The sequence below is a fragment of the Melanotaenia boesemani genome, chromosome 17 (assembly GCF_017639745.1).
Source record: "Melanotaenia boesemani isolate fMelBoe1 chromosome 17, fMelBoe1.pri, whole genome shotgun sequence".
Lineage (NCBI taxonomy): Eukaryota > Metazoa > Chordata > Actinopteri > Atheriniformes > Melanotaeniidae > Melanotaenia > Melanotaenia boesemani.
The window spans coordinates 22,238,836-22,256,519 of NC_055698.1; the positions used below are offsets into that span (position 1 = coordinate 22,238,836).

Consider the following 17,684-nt stretch of genomic DNA (forward strand, 5'->3'; position numbering starts at 1 on the left):
TCTACGGCTGTTCCTCTCTGTACAAAACCTACATAGCACGCAAATGCAAGTGACAGCTTATCCATATTAGCAAAGAAAGTCTACTTTTACGAGTACTTTAACAGATTAATTACAGCTGCAGAGGAAGATGTGCTTTAATCAGGAACGATATTCAGACATGTTGCTTCACTGTTTAGGCTTCATGTGTTTGCCTTATTTTTAGAATGTAACGTCCAATTAATAAGTGATTAATGTGTCGATTTACAAAGTTTAATTTCCCCTGATATTCATGACTTATTTTTTAAATCGATTACAGTAAATTTCTTGTCAATAAAATGCAGAATCTAAAGTGGTATGATTTTATTCAAGAGTTATACCGATTACTGGCTAACTGCCCTTACAGTAGCCCATCTGATCAGTTTCTGGCAGACGATCACTTTATGGCACCACCAGTGTGCAGGAGGAAAGCAAGTTCAGCTAACTTATTTCGATTAATTAATTAGGCGACTAAAACAAAGGGACCACGACGAAAGGGGATATGTTTAAAAAGTTGAGCGGGCTGGTGTTTGTTGGGCAGTTTTATTAATAAATAGGCTACTTTAGTCCACTTTCTTTTCTTTTCTATGCAATCAGAGCCCAGAGAAACTGCAAGGCATCGATGAAAATAAGTCATTGAGGAGATAAAACCTTGATCCATTTAACCATCTCAGGTCCGATCGTTCAGCTTTTACAAATACATATAGGAATGTATTTCATTTAAAAACCTGATGGATTCACAAATAAACTGCCTTGTGATTGAGGAATGAGCGCACGGCACCTCCACTTGATTGCGCAATCACAGTGCCGGCTGGTCAAAGAGGTGGGCGGGTCTGAAAGTTCGTGCTGATGCTGAAGTAAAACAGTCCTCAAAGCCACAATCAATAAATTAATTACACGCGAATGTTTAGGAAAAGAACAGGTCCTCCTGTGGACACATTAAGTGCTTTTCCCCATCGTACTTTTGTTGAAGTGGCCTATTTGGCACTAAAATGGTGCGTCCATGTTCATATTTTGAATTCATGTACCGACATCTCTTCTCATCCCTCGTGCCTGATGCACTTCAGACGACTTTGTATTTGCACACGGTGCAAACAGCGTTAATCACACGGCTGCGGCAAATATTTAGCTGTGTGTACTCTGCTTTGGTTTAAAGAAAGCTGAGCAGCTGTTTGGACGCTTTGCTGGCGAAGACATTAAACATCAGGCCAAACGGACTAGAGCAAGGCAGAGTTTGACTTTCTTTTTAAGTTAATAGAATCTTAGCGCATGGTTGTTATAAATTTAATGATTTAAAAAAACGTTGGGACCTTTTCTGTACTGATACTCTTGAAGACATCAGTCATGTTCACAAATAAGAACCCAGAGAAATCCCACCTGATGACAGACAAGAAGAACACATACGCCACATCGGGGAGGTAAGGTTTTATACTTTTGTTTTGTATTTAATAATTTAGGAAAACCCATTAAAACTAAGATACAAGAAGATTTATTTGAATTTTTGCTATGTATTTTGTAAATTCAGTTTTAAAGACAAATAGAGAAGTATTTTGTTATGGGAACATCACGAATGATGAAGTAATGAATATTTCGTTAGTTGTGCCCACGTTCCTCTAAGAACCATGGTTTTCCACACGGGACTGGTCTGATGGGATTAGCTGTGCGCAAACGTGTATTTCATTTGCCTGATTTTGCAGATTTGACTTCTGGTGGTTCGTTTCTAAAACGCAAAGCCTAAGGGAGGTGTGCACGCGGGTAGGCTATTTTGACGTATTTAATAGCTATGCTTTGTGCTCTATTATAGCTAACAGAATTATTTTGTAATAGCCTCAGAGGAAGCGTTACATGATCTTGCATTGTATGACATTAATTATTGTTTCACAAACGCACATAAAAAAACTGGCTTCGAGCCAAATCAAAAGTTTTTTATCAGTCTCTTCAGCATTTTTTTTAAACTCTGCACATTGGTCAAATCTGGTGGTCTTATGACTTAAAGTAGATATATACCTCCCATGACGCCGTATAAAAGCTGCCACATCAAAACCATGGTGTTGATCATTGTAGAACATACATATGTTGCATTCATTTGAACTAGGACATTGGAAGTTTACCAAGGTAAAGGTCAATTTAAACCAGTGTTTCTCAATCCTGGTCCTCAGGACCCACTGCCCTGCATGTGTTAGAGGCAAACCTACTTTACACCTGAATGGAATGGCTCCTTAACAGGCTGCAAAGAACTAGATAAGGTTATTAATCTGAATCAGGTGTGTTGGAATAGGACAGTGGTTCCCAAACTTTTTTTTCTGCCCCCCTTTCTGCAACTGTGGTCTCTCTCTTCTTTACCCAACATTGGCCATTACCATTACTTGACTATTACCTGGTCATGCCTCAGGCAAGATATGCTTCATACTATTTTTTTTTTTTGGTGTTGAAATAGGTGAAATCTCTGTCGCTGATTCTTCATCATTTGTCCATTGGTACTTTCACAAATTTGTCCATGTTTTGCTGTTACAATTTATTTAGCCTTGCTGTGCCCACCCTTGTCATAACTCTGGGTTTAACTAAATATTTGTCAATTTTAGGTTCTTGGGGTCTATGGGGTGGCACCTGTGGGGCTCCTCAGGTCACCTATCTGGCCCCACCCTTTAGTGATGGACTTTGAAGGTTTTCGTTTTAAATCAGCTGCCACAGTGAGTAGTTTGCTTAAGCGCTTAAGCAAACTCCCACCCCCGCTTCAGTATTAGAGATCATGTCGCATGTCATCCATTTCAGCCACATGACATGTGGCACCACAAGACACTTCCTGCAACCCACTGTCAGGCCGGCAACTGATGTTTAGACCGCATCTGTTCCACCCATTGACCAGTGCTGTGACTGAGCCAAAAATGTTGAAAGTAGCCCAGGAAATGGCCCAAATGTGTCTGCTTATGGCGGTTGCATTAAATCACAAAATGAAAACCATGTGGGGAGAAAAAGGATCTTATTAAAAAAAAAAAAAATCAAAGTTGAGCATTAAAACCTGCAAAGTGAACATTGCCTAAGTGTGTTTTATGGACCAAACCTGGACAGTGTTTGTGTTTAAACTGTCATGCTGCTGTTTATTTATTTATTTATTTATTTATTTTTTGGTGCCACAATACTTACACGTTCATTGCGATCAGTGCTGGAGCCCATGCATGTTCACATGCATTCAGAAATACTTTCCATTAACCATGTATGGTAAAAAAACATCCTTTCAGAAATCCGATATAAATTGATTTATTTTCTAGAATTTACCATATTTGCCATAATTCACTGTTCAGTCAAGTTAATAATAGTTATTATGCCACATATCAGCAATGCACTGGAACTGCTCTCAAAATAGTCCAAATGCAGAAGATAAATATTCAATGGTACATTCAAACGCCATCAATTGCATAACAAACACAAAAAGGGAAAAAAAGTTGCATGAGAAAAGAGTGCAGTAAATGTGGTGGATTCAGAAGAGAGCTTTAATCAGCAATAAAAAAAAAAATTATATTAAACCCAATGTCAGTAAACGTGTTGCAAAATATACATAAGACGTAATAGGAGCTAGAGGAAAAACCCCAACAGAGCTTGCATTTGGTCGCACACATTGCCAGCATCGTTGGAGATATAGCCCTTTCCCGCTTGAGTTCAGTTTGGTGGTGATTTGTGTAAGGGAGCTAAATTTATTCGGGGTGCAGGGGAATGATAGCATTCACCCCAGATGGCATAATCCGGCCCACTGCTTGTTGGGAAAGACCTGATCTATCTCCTATCTCATACTGGAAAGTACCAGTGGCCAAAACACCCATTTTAGATATGCAGGAATAGCTTTTCTGTAGGCTATCACTTTGCAACACAGGTCCCAAACCATAGCATAAATCTAACAGGATCTCTTTTGAGAAGTGGTGTCTGCTCAGAAGCCAGTCTTTGTTCTCATCAAGGAGATCAATGTGTTCTCTGAAGACACTCACTAGAGAGTGCACAGTTTGCAAAATCTTTTATGGCAGAATGTCTGCCACAGATGTCTTTTTAAAGTTTTGACACCAATTATGCTATATGTCTGCTTCTAATTAAACATAATTAGAATTTGTAATCAGTTTGTGGAGATATACAGTAAAGGGTGGTGGACATTTAAGTTGCAAACTGCATTGCCAGTGTGGCAAGAACAAAGAAATTCTGGTTTTTATCCAGATCTAACAAGATCTACTCTCCAGCAATCCAAAGAAAAATCCCATATTCAAATATTCAATATTCATGCCCTCTAACAGACGGATTCACAAACAAAAATATTTTATTAACAGTCCATAAAATGAATACAGGAGTTAAAACTAGTCTACCAAGGAAAATAAAGAAAACCTAAAAAACTGAGATCAGTTATATAACCAAGATGCAATGGCCGGGTTTTTACAAGGAGTTACAATCCTGGAAACAAAGGAGGGTTAATACATGCAACAAGAGCAAAACCTAAATAAAACAAACCCACATGCACACAATAACGCCCTCTAAATCAACAAAAACAAAACAGGCTGCATTCCTAACTGATAGCCAGGACTAAACTCATCCACCCTGATGCTATTGGGGTGGACAGTCAGAATACAGGTAGAATGGTAGAATGGCCCATTGAACGCTGGACCAGGATGACTGGGGGGTAGGGTCCAGTTGACTGTATGAAAATTGACCCAGGACAAAAACAGCAGTGTGTCCTTAAGTGCCAGAGCATGATGCACTGCAATGTGCACTTGTTCACCGGCCTACAGGAACCCACACAAATTAACACTTTGGGTTACGTCGTCATTATTCGGGGTCTTTGAGGGGGCATGGGAGTTTGCCCAACCAATCTACATGTGTTTTGTGGATTTGGAGAAGGCATTCGACCCTGTTCCTCGGGGACTCTTGTAGGGGGTACTCCGGGAGTATGGCGTGCCGGACTCACTTGTACGAGCTGTCCGGTCCCTGTACGACTGGCGTCAGAGCTTGGTCTGCATTTCCGGCAGTAAATCAGAATCGTTTCCAGTGCGGGTTGGACTCCGCCAAGGCTGCCCTTTGTCACCGATTCTGTTCATAACCTTTATGGACAGAATTTCTAGGCGTAGCCGAGGTGTCAAGGGTATCCGGTTCGGTGGCCTCAGGATTGGGTCTCTGCTCTTTGCGGATGATGTGGTTCTGTTGGCTTCATCGGGCCATGATCTTCAACTCTCACAGGAGCGATTCGCAGCCGAGTGTGAAGCGGCTGGGATGAGAATCAGCACCTCCAAGTCCGAGACCATGGTCCTCAGCCGGAAAAGGGTGGAGTGCTCTCTCTGGGTCTGCAATAGGGTCCTGCCCCAAGTGCAGGAGTTTACGTATCTCGGGGTCTTGTTCAAGAGTGAGGGAAGGATGGAGCGGTCTGTCGTGGTGAAGAGGGAGCTGAACTAAAAGGCAAAGCTCTCAATTTACCGGTCGATCTACGTTCCTACCCTCACCTATGGTCATGAACTGTGGGTAGTGACCGAAAGAACGAGATCGTGAATACAAGCGGCCGAAATGAGTTTTCTCTGCAGGGTGGCCGGGTTCTCCCTTAGAGATAGGGTGAGAAGCTCGGTGATCCGGGAGGGGCTCAGAGTAGAGCCGCTGCTCCTCCACATTGAGAGGAGCCAGATGAGGTGGCTCGGGCATCTGGTTAGGATGCCTCTTGGACGCCTCCCTGGTGAGGTGTTCCGGGCACGTCCCACCGGAAAGAGGCCCCGGGGAAGACCTAGGACATGCTGGACGGACTATATCTCTTGGCTGGCCTGGGAACGCCTCGGGATCCCTCCGGATGAGCTGGTGAATGTGGCCGGGGAGAGGGAAGTCTGGGTTTCCCGGCTTAGGCAGCTGCCCCGCGACCCGACTCCGGATAAGCGGAAGAAAATGGATGGATGGATGTTCTACATTGCTTTTTTTAGCATTTAGCAGATGCTTTTATCCAAAGCAGCTTAGTGTTTAGGCAGTAGCATTAAGAGTCTTGCCTAAGGACCCAACAGGAAGGTGTTAATATTTGTCCCCTGGAGGAATCACACACACACACACACACACACACACACACACACACACACACACACACACACACACACACACACACACACACACATCTAAGTGTAAATTAGGGTTCAACTTCTGAACAGTCAATGTTTTTGGCATTTTTTACACAAAAAATTGGGTAGCCAATGCACATGGTCAATAGAGTCTATATCTTTTTCATACTGTCAGTTAATTCCTCCAACCTGCAGAAGAGAACATTTTCTCCAAGATGTAAGATGGCACTTCCTTATCTGCATACAGCACAGCATGAAGTACCTACAATCTTGGCACCCTGGTCCAATGCAAATTACACCAAAAGCAGGTGACAGAGCTGCCCCCTTGAAGCAGGGCTAGGAAAATAATTTATGACCTGAGTTAAAGTGTTACAGACAACCATAGGCAGGCAAGGCAAATATGTTTACATAGTACATTTCGTGCATAAGGCAATGTTCTGTACTTGATCAAAAGAAACAGAATCCAGGATGTTTGTACAACCCAAACACAACCTTAAATATATGCATGTTTGAAATTTTAATTACTGTTGACTTAATACAACCAATTGTTCAGTCATATACCAGTAAGTTTTTGCCACATGTCCAACCAAGGCAATTACTGGCTACAAAAATTCAAAGCAAACAAACAAGCCCACATGCCAAACTTAAAGCATCAAACATGTTATCCACATAAACAACAAGGTCTTCTATTATGTCAGTAAATGTTGCACTTCATAATCAGATTAGAGAGGAATAACAAATTTTTTGTCTCTACTTCACATTCAATAAACTAATTTTAAAGGGTGAAAATGCAAACAACCATCCAGCCTTGTCGGAGGATAAGCCCCTTCTCTCTCTTTTTTTAAATCATTCCCAATCTATTTTTTTTCTCTTTGTTTTTCCAGTGTGTCATACCACGACGAATTTCAGAAGGATGGCACCGAAGGTGTCAAGCATTGCCATGACAACAGCCATGCACAGGAGGATCGAGAAATGGAGAAAAAAGTTGCCAGGAGGAGGTTGTATGTGGTTTCTGTTGTCTGCCTGCTTTTCATGGTTGGTGAAATTGTTGGTGAGTCATGCCATTTTTCATCTTTTTTTTATTCCTCAATCCTTATTATTATTTTTTTTTTAAATGTATTTTTTATTACTTGGGGTGTTTTCAGTTACTCTGTCTGTATAAACCTGATTTCTTTTCAGCTTTTTAACACCTGATCAAATGACCCCACATCGTCATATTCTGTCTACTTTCTCTACTTTCTCTTCTGTCTCTTTTCCTTTTTAACCTGACCTTTATTTCTTTCACTTTCCCTCCCCCTGTCTTTATTCATTTTTCTGTTTTCTTTGTACCCTCCTCTTATTGTAGTTCGACTCTACTTCATCACCAGTTTCCTCAAACCCTCTTGCGGCTCATTTTCCCCCCCAAATTTATAAATGGTCGTTTCAGAAATTAAATGAATAAGCCTTTGAATAATATAGATATTTCCCCTGATTTATTTTCTGTAGGTGGTTATTTGGCAGGAAGCCTTGCTGTGATGACGGACGCTGCTCACCTGCTGACAGACTTAACCAGCTTCATCATCAGCTTGTTTTCCCTCTGGCTGTCGTCAAAACCTGCCACACAGAAGCTCAGCTATGGCTGGCACCGTGCAGGTACTGTTTTGTATGATGGATGATGTTAATTGACAGCATTTTTGTTTTGTTCATATTTACGTTTACTTGACCATTTTTAAGAAGTTGGGGCACTGTGTTTGATGTAAAATAGAATAATACAAAAAATTTGCAAATCCGTTCACATGTAGACACAATTCTAAGTAGTAGAAAGAAAGTATTATAAATATTGCATGTCAAGGTATTTACTAGAGAAGTCTTTGCTTATTTCAGCAAGGCAAATGCAAAGATCATTTTCCTCCCATGACAAAGCATCAAAATTATGATGCAAAGTATTTGTCTTCATGTTTAGGTTCATGAAATGATTATTTTCCTCCAGAACACCATCCAGCCTGTGTTTGACTAGAATTTCTGTTTTATTTACACTCAGATTTATTTCTCATTTTGTGTCATGCATGCAGAGATCTTGGGTGCGCTCCTGTCAGTTTTTACTATCTGGCTGGTAACTGGTGTGTTGGTGTATCTGGCCGTGGAACGCCTTGTCAATGATGACTATACCATTGAAGGCAATATCATGCTTATTACTTCTGGCTGTGCAGTGGTGGCCAATATTATGTAAGTAAAATGCACACTCTTTTACCAATTATACGGATTTACTCAGAGCTCAGTGCACCTTGATGAATATTTATGATTTCATTTAAGCCATTACACCAAGGAGGGCAGAACTATTCACGGAGCTGTGTGAGTTTTAATGGACCCTCAAAGGAACTGATTAGTTTCAAGCTTCAAAAATGTTCCTTCTCTTAACAGCATGGCAGTCACCCTGCACCAGTCTGGCCACGGCCACAGCCACGGTGGGCTCAGCTCCCCTGGGCATGGGCACAGTCATGGTCACAAGAGAGGAAAAGAAAAAAATCAGATGCCAAACAGCATCCGTTCAAATGATGAGTGTATAGATATGGAGCAAAATCAGGCAAATCATGGTATGTTCTAAGCATGATATGAAAATAATTAAATCTAAAATCATTACTGTGCTCATACATTTTTCTTGATGTTAGGTGGGAGGACTCAGCAGGCCAATGCAAGTGTGCGAGCAGCGTTTGTACATGTGATGGGAGATCTTCTCCAGAGTGTCAGCGTGCTCGTCAGTGCAATCATTATCTTCTTTAAGGTAACACATTTGTTTCTGTTTGTATGGACTATAAAACCACGAGGGAAGGGGAGGTGCTAAAGCTCAGAGTGATAACCATGAATGCTCTGTAGCTGCTTTCTGGCAGCAGGAACCATCACAGGTTATTAACTTATTCACAACTGGCCAGTGATATTTTTTAATTAATTTGTCTTTTTCATGTAGCTAAAGTAGCTTTGGCTCACAATACCTCTTATTTAATATATCCTGGATTATTTTTAGCTTCCAGTGGTTCATATTCTCCTGAAGAAGGACAAACCCCTGTTGTGTTCTGTAGGGATGGTGCTGATCTGATGCTTTCTCCAGGTGGTCATCACTGCCAAAATTACAAGCATTTCCTATGCTAGACATAATTAATCATCTTTGTCTGCTATGTTTCTTTTAGAGAAGTAGTTTGAGAAGTAGTTTCTCCCCTTTCACACAACATGTGTAGATTTTTCTGTTGGGATACTGAGTTATTGTGTATTTTATGTCAATCTGTTCTTAACAGTTGCATTTTGGAAGGGGTCTCACTCTTAATATTTAACTTCTCAGCAAACAAAACAAACTGCACCATCTCCATTAAAATATATCATAAATAAATAAAAAAGAAGATGAGTTAAGCATGTCTTTCAACACTTATATTTTGCATTGTTGTTCTTCCAGCCAGAATATAAGATTGCTGACCCCATCTGCACCTTCCTGTTCTCCATCCTGGTTCTGTGCACCACCATCACCATCATGAGAGACATCCTTCTCGTCCTGATGGAGGGTGAGCTTTGAATACTGGACCGACACTCCATCTAGGAGGAGCTTAATTCCTCATGGTCTCACACTTATAACTTGTTCCTCTTTTGTTTATTTATATCTCAGGCATCCCATCTGGAGTGAAGTACAGTGAAGTGCAGGACCGTTTGTTAGCAGTGAATGGCGTCACAGCTGTTCACAACCTTCACATCTGGGCCCTCACCATGAACCAGGCTGTGCTCTCGGCACACGTAGCTATAGGTAAAGAAAATACATCAGACTGAAAATCATTCTCTTACAGCACATGATTTACTCACATACACCATGACTGTAGATGTCTATAGATTTGGACCAGAGCTTTACACTTGTGGAGTTTCTAAAGGGGGTCAGCAGAGTGTGACAACTAGAAAAGGCTGGAATGCTCCCTCTGGGTTAAAAGTGACTTATTGCCTCAAATGGAGTTTATCTATCATGGGATCATGTTTATGAGTGATGGTGGGATAGAACAAGAAATGGACAGATGGACTGGTGCTTTGTCAGCAGTAATGATGAGATTGCAAAGCCCTTAATTTACCTGTCCATCTACGTTCTACGTTGGTTGTGAGATGTGGGAAGTGACTGAAAAAATGAGCTTGCTGGTACAAGCAACTGAAATAAGTTTCCTTTGGAAAGTGGCTGGACTTGGCCTGCCATTGTGTGAGAAGCTCATTCATCTGAAGGGAGCTTGGTGTAGAAGTGCAGCTCCTGCACATTGAAAGGAATCAGCTGAGGTGGTTCAGCCGTTTGATGATTCCTTGGTACTGGGAATGTCTCTGGATTCCCCTGGAAGAGCTGGAGACTGTTGTTAAGGAAAGGGGTGTTTCATTACTTGACCTTGGATAACTCAAGGAAAATAGACAGATGGATATGATGGAAAAGTCATCAAATCATCGCATGGTCAACGCAGAGAAAGATTGTTCTAAAGAAAATTTGGACTATAAAACATGTATGTCTTTGGACTGTGAGAAGAAGTTAGAGTATCCGAAGATAACCCATGCATCCACAGGGAGAACATGGATTCTCCATACAGAAGTTCTTGCTGTGAAATGATGGGGCTAACCACCTCACCACTTTGCAGCCCCATACAGAAATAATTTGTTTTAAAATTATTTTAAGCCTGTGTGTTTAACTGCTATCTTATTGCTTAATTCAAGAATTGATCTTAAAAAATGATAAAACAAAGAATTACGTCTTGGTTTTAGAACAAATAAGCACACAGAAGCTGACTAACACAACATTGCTTCTCTGTCTTCTCCACAGATGATACAGTTGATGCTCAGACTGTTTTAAGAGAAATGACACAGGCTTGTTTCTCCTCCTACAACTTCCACTCTGTTACGATTCAAATGGAGAGGGAGGCCGACCTGAAGCCTGGATGCATGCTGTGTGAAAACCCTAAGAAATAGAAACCTGCTGGGATTCCTTTTCCGATCCCATCAAAATGAGGACAGGCTTTAGCTTTAGCATCTGGTGATAATAATGGAAATTCTTTGAGGGTTTCCTTTCAATGTGAAATTTGTGTTGCAATGTTTTAAGTGCCTTTGTATTAAAAGTCTTGGAAATGTTATTTAAATAAGGATGACACAGGACATAAATGATTTTAGGGGAAACCTAATCACCCTGTTAGTAGTTTTATCTTAAATGCAGCTTCCATTTGTTGTTTCTTTTTAAAATGGTATGAAATTAAAATTTGGGTGTCCCTTTTGTTATATAAAACCAGTAACTCAAAATATGAATCAGCCACAATATTGAAAACACTGACACAAATTACAACAATCAATGCAAGGTTTTGATGAAAATCTTGGGTTTTGGTTGAATCTCTGTTCTACTTCTAAAATCCAATTCTAATCCAGCATTTGCAGAAGGGGTGGATATAGACCTAGGCCAACAAGATTCCATCCTGCAGCCTAGACAACTAAACAGATCTACTGCAAATATCTCATAATCAGACATCCCAAGACGTCCAGTGTTCATACCCTGATAGGTCAGCGCTGTTCTGACAGCATGGGGAAGGCAGGTTGTTTTGATGTTGTGGCTGATCAGTTTTTATTGATCAAACTATGGTGCTGAAGAGCTGTTTAAGCATCAATTTAGAATACTGTATGAATCACCTCTAGAAGACAGTTTGGTTGTTTAAGACCAGTTTATATTTCTGTTTCATGGACTGTTACACTGGAAACCTGCATCATGTAGTTTCATCAAAGATAAAATCCTTTTTTTGATTGCTTTTATCAGCTGCAAGCTGCAGTCAGTTATTGAATAAAATCAAAATTTTTTAAATAACCTTGTTTTAGCGTGATATTAATTCAACCACTCGCTTCCAGCAAGGTTCTGTTGCTGGGCAACATGAACCAAAATGGATCCTTTTATTATTTTTATTTTTAAATATGCTTAATATGTATTCATGGAGGTAGCAGGAGTTTCTATCATCCAGTCGACACAGATATTTACAGCATGACCTCCTGCATCATGCAAGAAATTTACTGCAGGCATCCTGAGCTTCTTGGCTTAGTCAAGGACCTCTTAAATAACAAGTGACTAACAGCTGGCTGGTGCCCATAAGTTGGTTTTAATTTTCTTTGGTTTAACATTTTTTATGCAGCACAGAAAAATGTTTTGACCACAATTTTATGAAATAACACCTGGATTTAAGTAGAAAACAGGAAATAGAATAAATGAGTTTCATATTTTGGATTTTCTCAGTTCATTAACTGTCCTCAAATTTTAAGAGTTAAAGCAAGAGACATGTTTCATCTTCAGTTATGAGGAGAAACATCTGAGGAAGAGAGAAACTTAGAAAGAAAGAGAAAAAGCTTTTGGCGTGATGAGTTCAGATATTAAATTTTGGTTCCAGATGATGTGTCTTTTATGATGGAGAGAAAGTGAACAGATGATATCTGTATGTTTACTTTATGTTAACAGGCTGTAACCAAAGTAAATATGGATTAAAACAACACAAATATCAAGTAAGTAAATGTTTATTCATATAGTACTTCACCAAGTACTTCATAATAAAAAAACAACACTGGAGACATAAAAACAAATAAAACTGAACAAAAGCAAGATTAAAAAGATGTGTTTTTAGCTGCTTTTTAAAAGAGATCGCTGAGTCCGTAGATCTCAGTCGGTGAGGAAAGGAGTTCCAGAGGAAGGAGCCACAAGGCTCTGTCACCTTCAGTTTTCAGCCGTGTTTGCTTCACAACCAGCAGACCCTGATCATGTGATCTTAGGGACCTGCTGGGAGCTTAAGTCATTAATTTAAATTGGTGCTTGATCATATAGAGAGCTCTATATGCAAAAACCAGAATTTTAAAATGCACTCTGTAATGAATAAGGAGCTAGTGCAGCTGGATTAGTAGCCTATGGGAGTGACATGTGATTACTTAAAGGGAAAATAAGCAGCATTGACACCTAGTGTTTCAAATCAGAACTGCAGTCGAAAGAAAAAACATGGAGAGCGTTCTTCCCCGTCCCCCTCAGAGAGTTTCACGTAGGTTGCCGGTTTGTGAGAGGACTGTTCTTTTACAGTCTATGAAAGATGGAGAACATAGCGCCAGCAAACATCATGATGAGGAGCGAAGATGATTCACACACACAGTAAGTTGCTATGTTTTCCAATGCTAGTGCAGATTTCACGCGCTAACTTACGTTAACATAAAATAGAGTGTAAACAAACACTACATTAATCAACAAATGCCACGCAGTGGCAGCTTTCCCTTAGTCTCGCTTAATAAATTAATTTGATAGTAATTTAATAAGTTTATAAGGACAAACACAGTGTTCACTTAGCCCAAACATCATTACATTTGTTGTTGTAAACTAATAGGCCACCAATTTCCTCCACTAATACATCCATACAGTCACACAAATTAATTTAATGAGTGCGGAGAATTAAACTTAGACTAAAATGTTAATAGATAAACTTTTCGGTTAATTTAAGCAAAATTCCGGTGCTTACCTGTCGAGGAGAAACTTTGCCAGCTCAGACTTCTCCACCTTTCAAAAGATTCTCCAATATTGATCCTTGTTTTATTCCATTTTTAGTCGTTGGCTTTTTTTTTTAGCAGGATGCAGAGGCTTTTTAGGTTTTTCTGAAACTATGTCTGGTCCGCTTCTTTTACTAGCTTTCATACCTGCACGCTGCTGCTCTTTTGCCGACATAAAATACCAAATGCTGCCATGTTGTTGTTAGGCAACCGTGGGGATTCGCATATGATTGGTTAAGGATCCAGGAAGTTGGAAAGAGCAACACGGTGCACCCAAGTTATTCCGGCATGGGACTTTTATTTTGAAGGAGAAAAACTTGACAAAGACATTGTTGACGTAGGAGATGCTTATAGGGAGGCTTCCTTCTATCCCTCGCAGCAAATGAGAACATTTTAAATTATTTTTAAGGAAAAAAATCCCAATTATTCAGCCTTTAAAATATTTAGTTAGCCTTGCAGTTCTGGACAACCTGAAGACATTCCAGAGATTTTTTTACTTAAACATGTGGAAATAGAGTTACAATAGTCGAAACACAATGAAATGAAGGCATGAATCCCAGGCTTAAATAAGACAACAAAAACAAACATTGTTGCCCTATTTTTACTTCTGTTTTATTCAGTAATAGATGTTTCCCTTGCAATTTTTTTTCTATTCTGTTTCACACCAGTACTGCATCTTGAAGGTGATTATTCTCTGTATTCAGAAAATGGAACTGGCCACTACTAGTTTGCCTACAGTTTGTTTTGCTCAGGACCTTGGCCAGTTCTTTCATTTGTATTGGGATTTAATGAACATGTATTGCGTTTATCCATGATCTCAAGCTGTCACCAAGGAGGTCCTCTCAGGGAAAAGAAAGACAGAATGTGACAGAGCAAGAGACAAGAGTCAACACTGGACTGACTTCTACTGGCTGGAGCTCAGAGAAGAGACAGGATGCAAGATTGATGCTGAATTAACTTTTGTTAGTAGGTACCAAATCTTTTCTCATGCGCCTATGCATGAAATCTGCACGGTACCTTTTTTTAACTTATCTTGCTTTTAATCATTTTAATGTAATTTATTATTTTATTGTGATTATGTGTTGATTATGAGTTGATGCCTTTTACTATTCTAAATATCTGTAATGTCTTTGTTTTATGTAAAGCACTTTGAATTGTCCTGTACATGAAATGTGCTATACAAATAAACTGCCTTGCCTTGCCTTACCAAAGTGCAAAAAATCTGCCACCTGAATCATTTAAATTTTGCTGAATAAGCAAAAACCCACCTCTAACTTTATTTATTTTCCAGACTTTTTGCCAGGTATTCTCAGGTTGTATGTAACCAATGTGCTCTTTGTGGGCAATTTAGTCTGCTTGGTAAATCCAACTTTGTGTTTTTGTGGTTTGAATGGGTTCCTAGAATAATGTAAGGATGACTGGAGACTTAATAAGTAGGACAAATCAAAGGGAAATTAAGGACAGGACTGTTTAGGCTTTCAAAAAGTCAACTACTGTTGACAGAAACATAGTTGGAATGAGCTTAACAATAACCATGTTTTCCTCCTCTGTGAAACTGTTTCATGGGAAAGAGTTCTGTAAGTGTAGTGATAACATGTAAAGTGCATAGCAACCAATATTTAAACAGCACAAATGTAAATCCATCTCAATACACCTGATGTTACTTGACTTCATCTCATATAAAATAAGGAATTTGGTCAGAGAAAACACTAAATTGATAATAATAATAATATTAATAATATTAAAGAATGCTGGATGCTGAGCACTTTGAACATTTCTAAGTAAATGTACTTATGCAGAAAGCACCATCTTCACTCCCATAGGCTTGCTTCCCCCTGATGATTAAACCTTCAGCTGTACCTCTAATCTCATTCTTTAGAAATTAATTTGCTGTGAGCAACTGAATGGACTTTACATACTGCTGCCCTCAGAGTAAACCATTGTAGTCTCTTCACCCTCCATTTGAACCTTCCCTGGAGGAACCAGATCAGTGCATATTCAATTAAAGCATGAGTAATGCACTAGGTGGGGAGATAATCCCTTTTAGTTCCGATACCCCCTGAGCTAATAATTACTACAAGGTTTGTGTTTCCTCACACAAGGTATCCAGTCTGTATCACATTTAGGCTTTTGCTACCTTTTACTCTCTCTCCAGCTGTTTCTTTTATTCTGTTTGCCACCATCTGTCTCATTGTCTCACCATCACTGTTTGTTCAAACCCCGCATCACTAATAACATCATTCAGCACTATGAAGCCATCATCAGTTTCACTTGTGTTTATGTTTTCCAGGCCGTGCAATGCTGCTTGTAGCTTGTAATATGTGAAGCAAAGGGTACAGAGAGGTGATGAGATGTGGCTGCTGAAACTGATACAAAGGTGGGCAAAAAAAAAAAAAAAAAAAAAAGAGATGAAAGTGCAGTCATGTGATGAATAAAAGTGTTTGAGGTTCATTTTGTCTCTGAGTGGTTTAAGACATAAGTGCAATGAAATCAACACATTTTTCACCAGCTTGCTGGGAGCTGATCAATATATTTTTCTGCTTCTCTGTTCACTCTGATTAGAAATAATAGATAAGCTATCAATTTAATTAGAATTTGTGGAGTGGTTGAAGTCATAGTGCAAACACAGACACAATCAGCAAAAGCATAAGATAAGACTTTATAAATCTATAAGGAAATTTGTAACACACTTGGATACCTTAATATTTTCCAGTGTTTCTGTGGATAGGATGTTTGCAGAAAAAGACGTTTAAAAGATAGTCTTTCCAGTACTGTCAAATGCACAGCCATGTGGAAATAAAGGTAACCCTCAATTACTACTTCTGACTACAGCTTGGTTTTGTTTCCTTAAATAATGACAGTGTAATATGTCATGTGTTGTCGTCATGGTATATGAGGTTATATGTGTTTAAAGACTTGCAAATAACTGGATATTATTTGTGTCCTAAAATGTTAAAACTTTTAATTGAAAGGGGCTGTATTTTCTTATTTACATCACTATATTTTTCAACATTGGAGCACAGGGAAAATATTTATCCCACAACCTATCTGTACACACTTCAGTGCACTCCATTAGCCAATTACATACTAAAAGACAATGAGCTGGATGATTACAGGGCATTTCCAAATGCTTCAGTTGGTTTAGTGGTACAGTACATGTGAAATCACTGGCAATTTTATGGGGAAGGCTGGGAGTAGGGCAAAACCATCCCTGAAATTTCAATGGCCAACCCTGGCCACCTCAGTTCTGATTGGTAACTTGTCACGTTTATTAACATGGTAAATTAAGTTGACACCCATCTTCATGTTTTTTTTTATCAGTATCTGTATTATTAACTGTTATTTGCAACTTACTTTATTATTGTCAAATTTTAATCTGTGTTTTTTATTGTTATAATTGGATTGTTTTGTGTCCTTTGTTCTCCTTAAATATGAGTTGAAATTGTCATTAAAACAATGTTTTCTTAATTAATGACAACAAATGTTCCAGATGTATTTATTTAATGGAGCCGCTGTGAAGAATTGGATTGGGGTGGTAGATTTTGAGGGTTTACACTTAACTTTAAAACAGAGCTACACTTTAGACAGTAGATTCCATCATCTGTAACACAAGAACAGCTGCCCTTTAATTGGTTAGCTATTAGCCTTTCTATGTGTAAAACATGTTTAAAACTTTTCCTTTTCTCTGTAAAATAAAGGAGTCTGTGTTGGTAACACCATTTAGCTCTTTTCAACGTTAATATCTTTAAGAATACAGAGACATCGTGCATTAACTGCCCCCCCTCTTTTTCTTTTTTTTAATATTATTAGCCACTGGATGTTGCAGCTTGAGAATGAGGACGTCTTTAGGTTATGATTAAAATATGTTTCAAATAAAAGGAATTTGAAAAGCATCATGTACTCTTTCAGTTTTAATTAATCATCCGAATTATAATGGAATACTAATTTGCCTTTAAAGCCCCACTCAAGCCTGGAAGCTCAGCTTTTTCAATAAGACTTATTTCCAGTCTCAGTAAATCAGTACAGCAATTTTGCTGCATGGCAGAGCACATGCTGAAAAGGCAACCTTGTGTAACT

At 39.2% G+C, this 17,684-nt stretch overlaps 1 protein-coding gene across 1 annotated transcript; it reads left to right on the plus strand.

The window, feature by feature from the left end:
• The first annotated feature begins 460 nt into the window (after positions 1 to 460).
• On the plus strand, positions 461 to 11,901 carry LOC121657017 (zinc transporter 2-like). Its single transcript, XM_042012366.1, has 9 exons — positions 461 to 1,433; positions 6,962 to 7,128; positions 7,563 to 7,709; positions 8,129 to 8,282; positions 8,478 to 8,650; positions 8,726 to 8,838; positions 9,502 to 9,607; positions 9,709 to 9,843; positions 10,882 to 11,901. Exons 1-9 carry the CDS (start codon positions 1,360 to 1,362, stop codon positions 11,025 to 11,027), a joined length of 1,215 nt encoding a protein of 404 aa, XP_041868300.1. The 5' UTR covers positions 461 to 1,359; the 3' UTR covers positions 11,028 to 11,901.
• The last annotated feature ends 5,783 nt before the right edge of the window (positions 11,902 to 17,684 follow it).

What these genes read in the sequence shown, in the direction of transcription:
- LOC121657017 (XM_042012366.1), top strand. Translation starts at nt 1,360, where the DNA reads ATGTTCACAAATAAGAACCCAGAGAAATCCCACCTGATGACAGACAAG. An exon ending in GCAGTGGTGGCCAATATTAT is followed by an intron (nt 8,283 to 8,477) that starts GTAAGTAAAATG and finishes TTCTCTTAACAG; the next exon opens with CATGGCAGTCACCCTGCACC. An exon ending in CAATCATTATCTTCTTTAAG is followed by an intron (nt 8,839 to 9,501) that starts GTAACACATTTG and finishes TTGTTCTTCCAG; the next exon opens with CCAGAATATAAGATTGCTGA.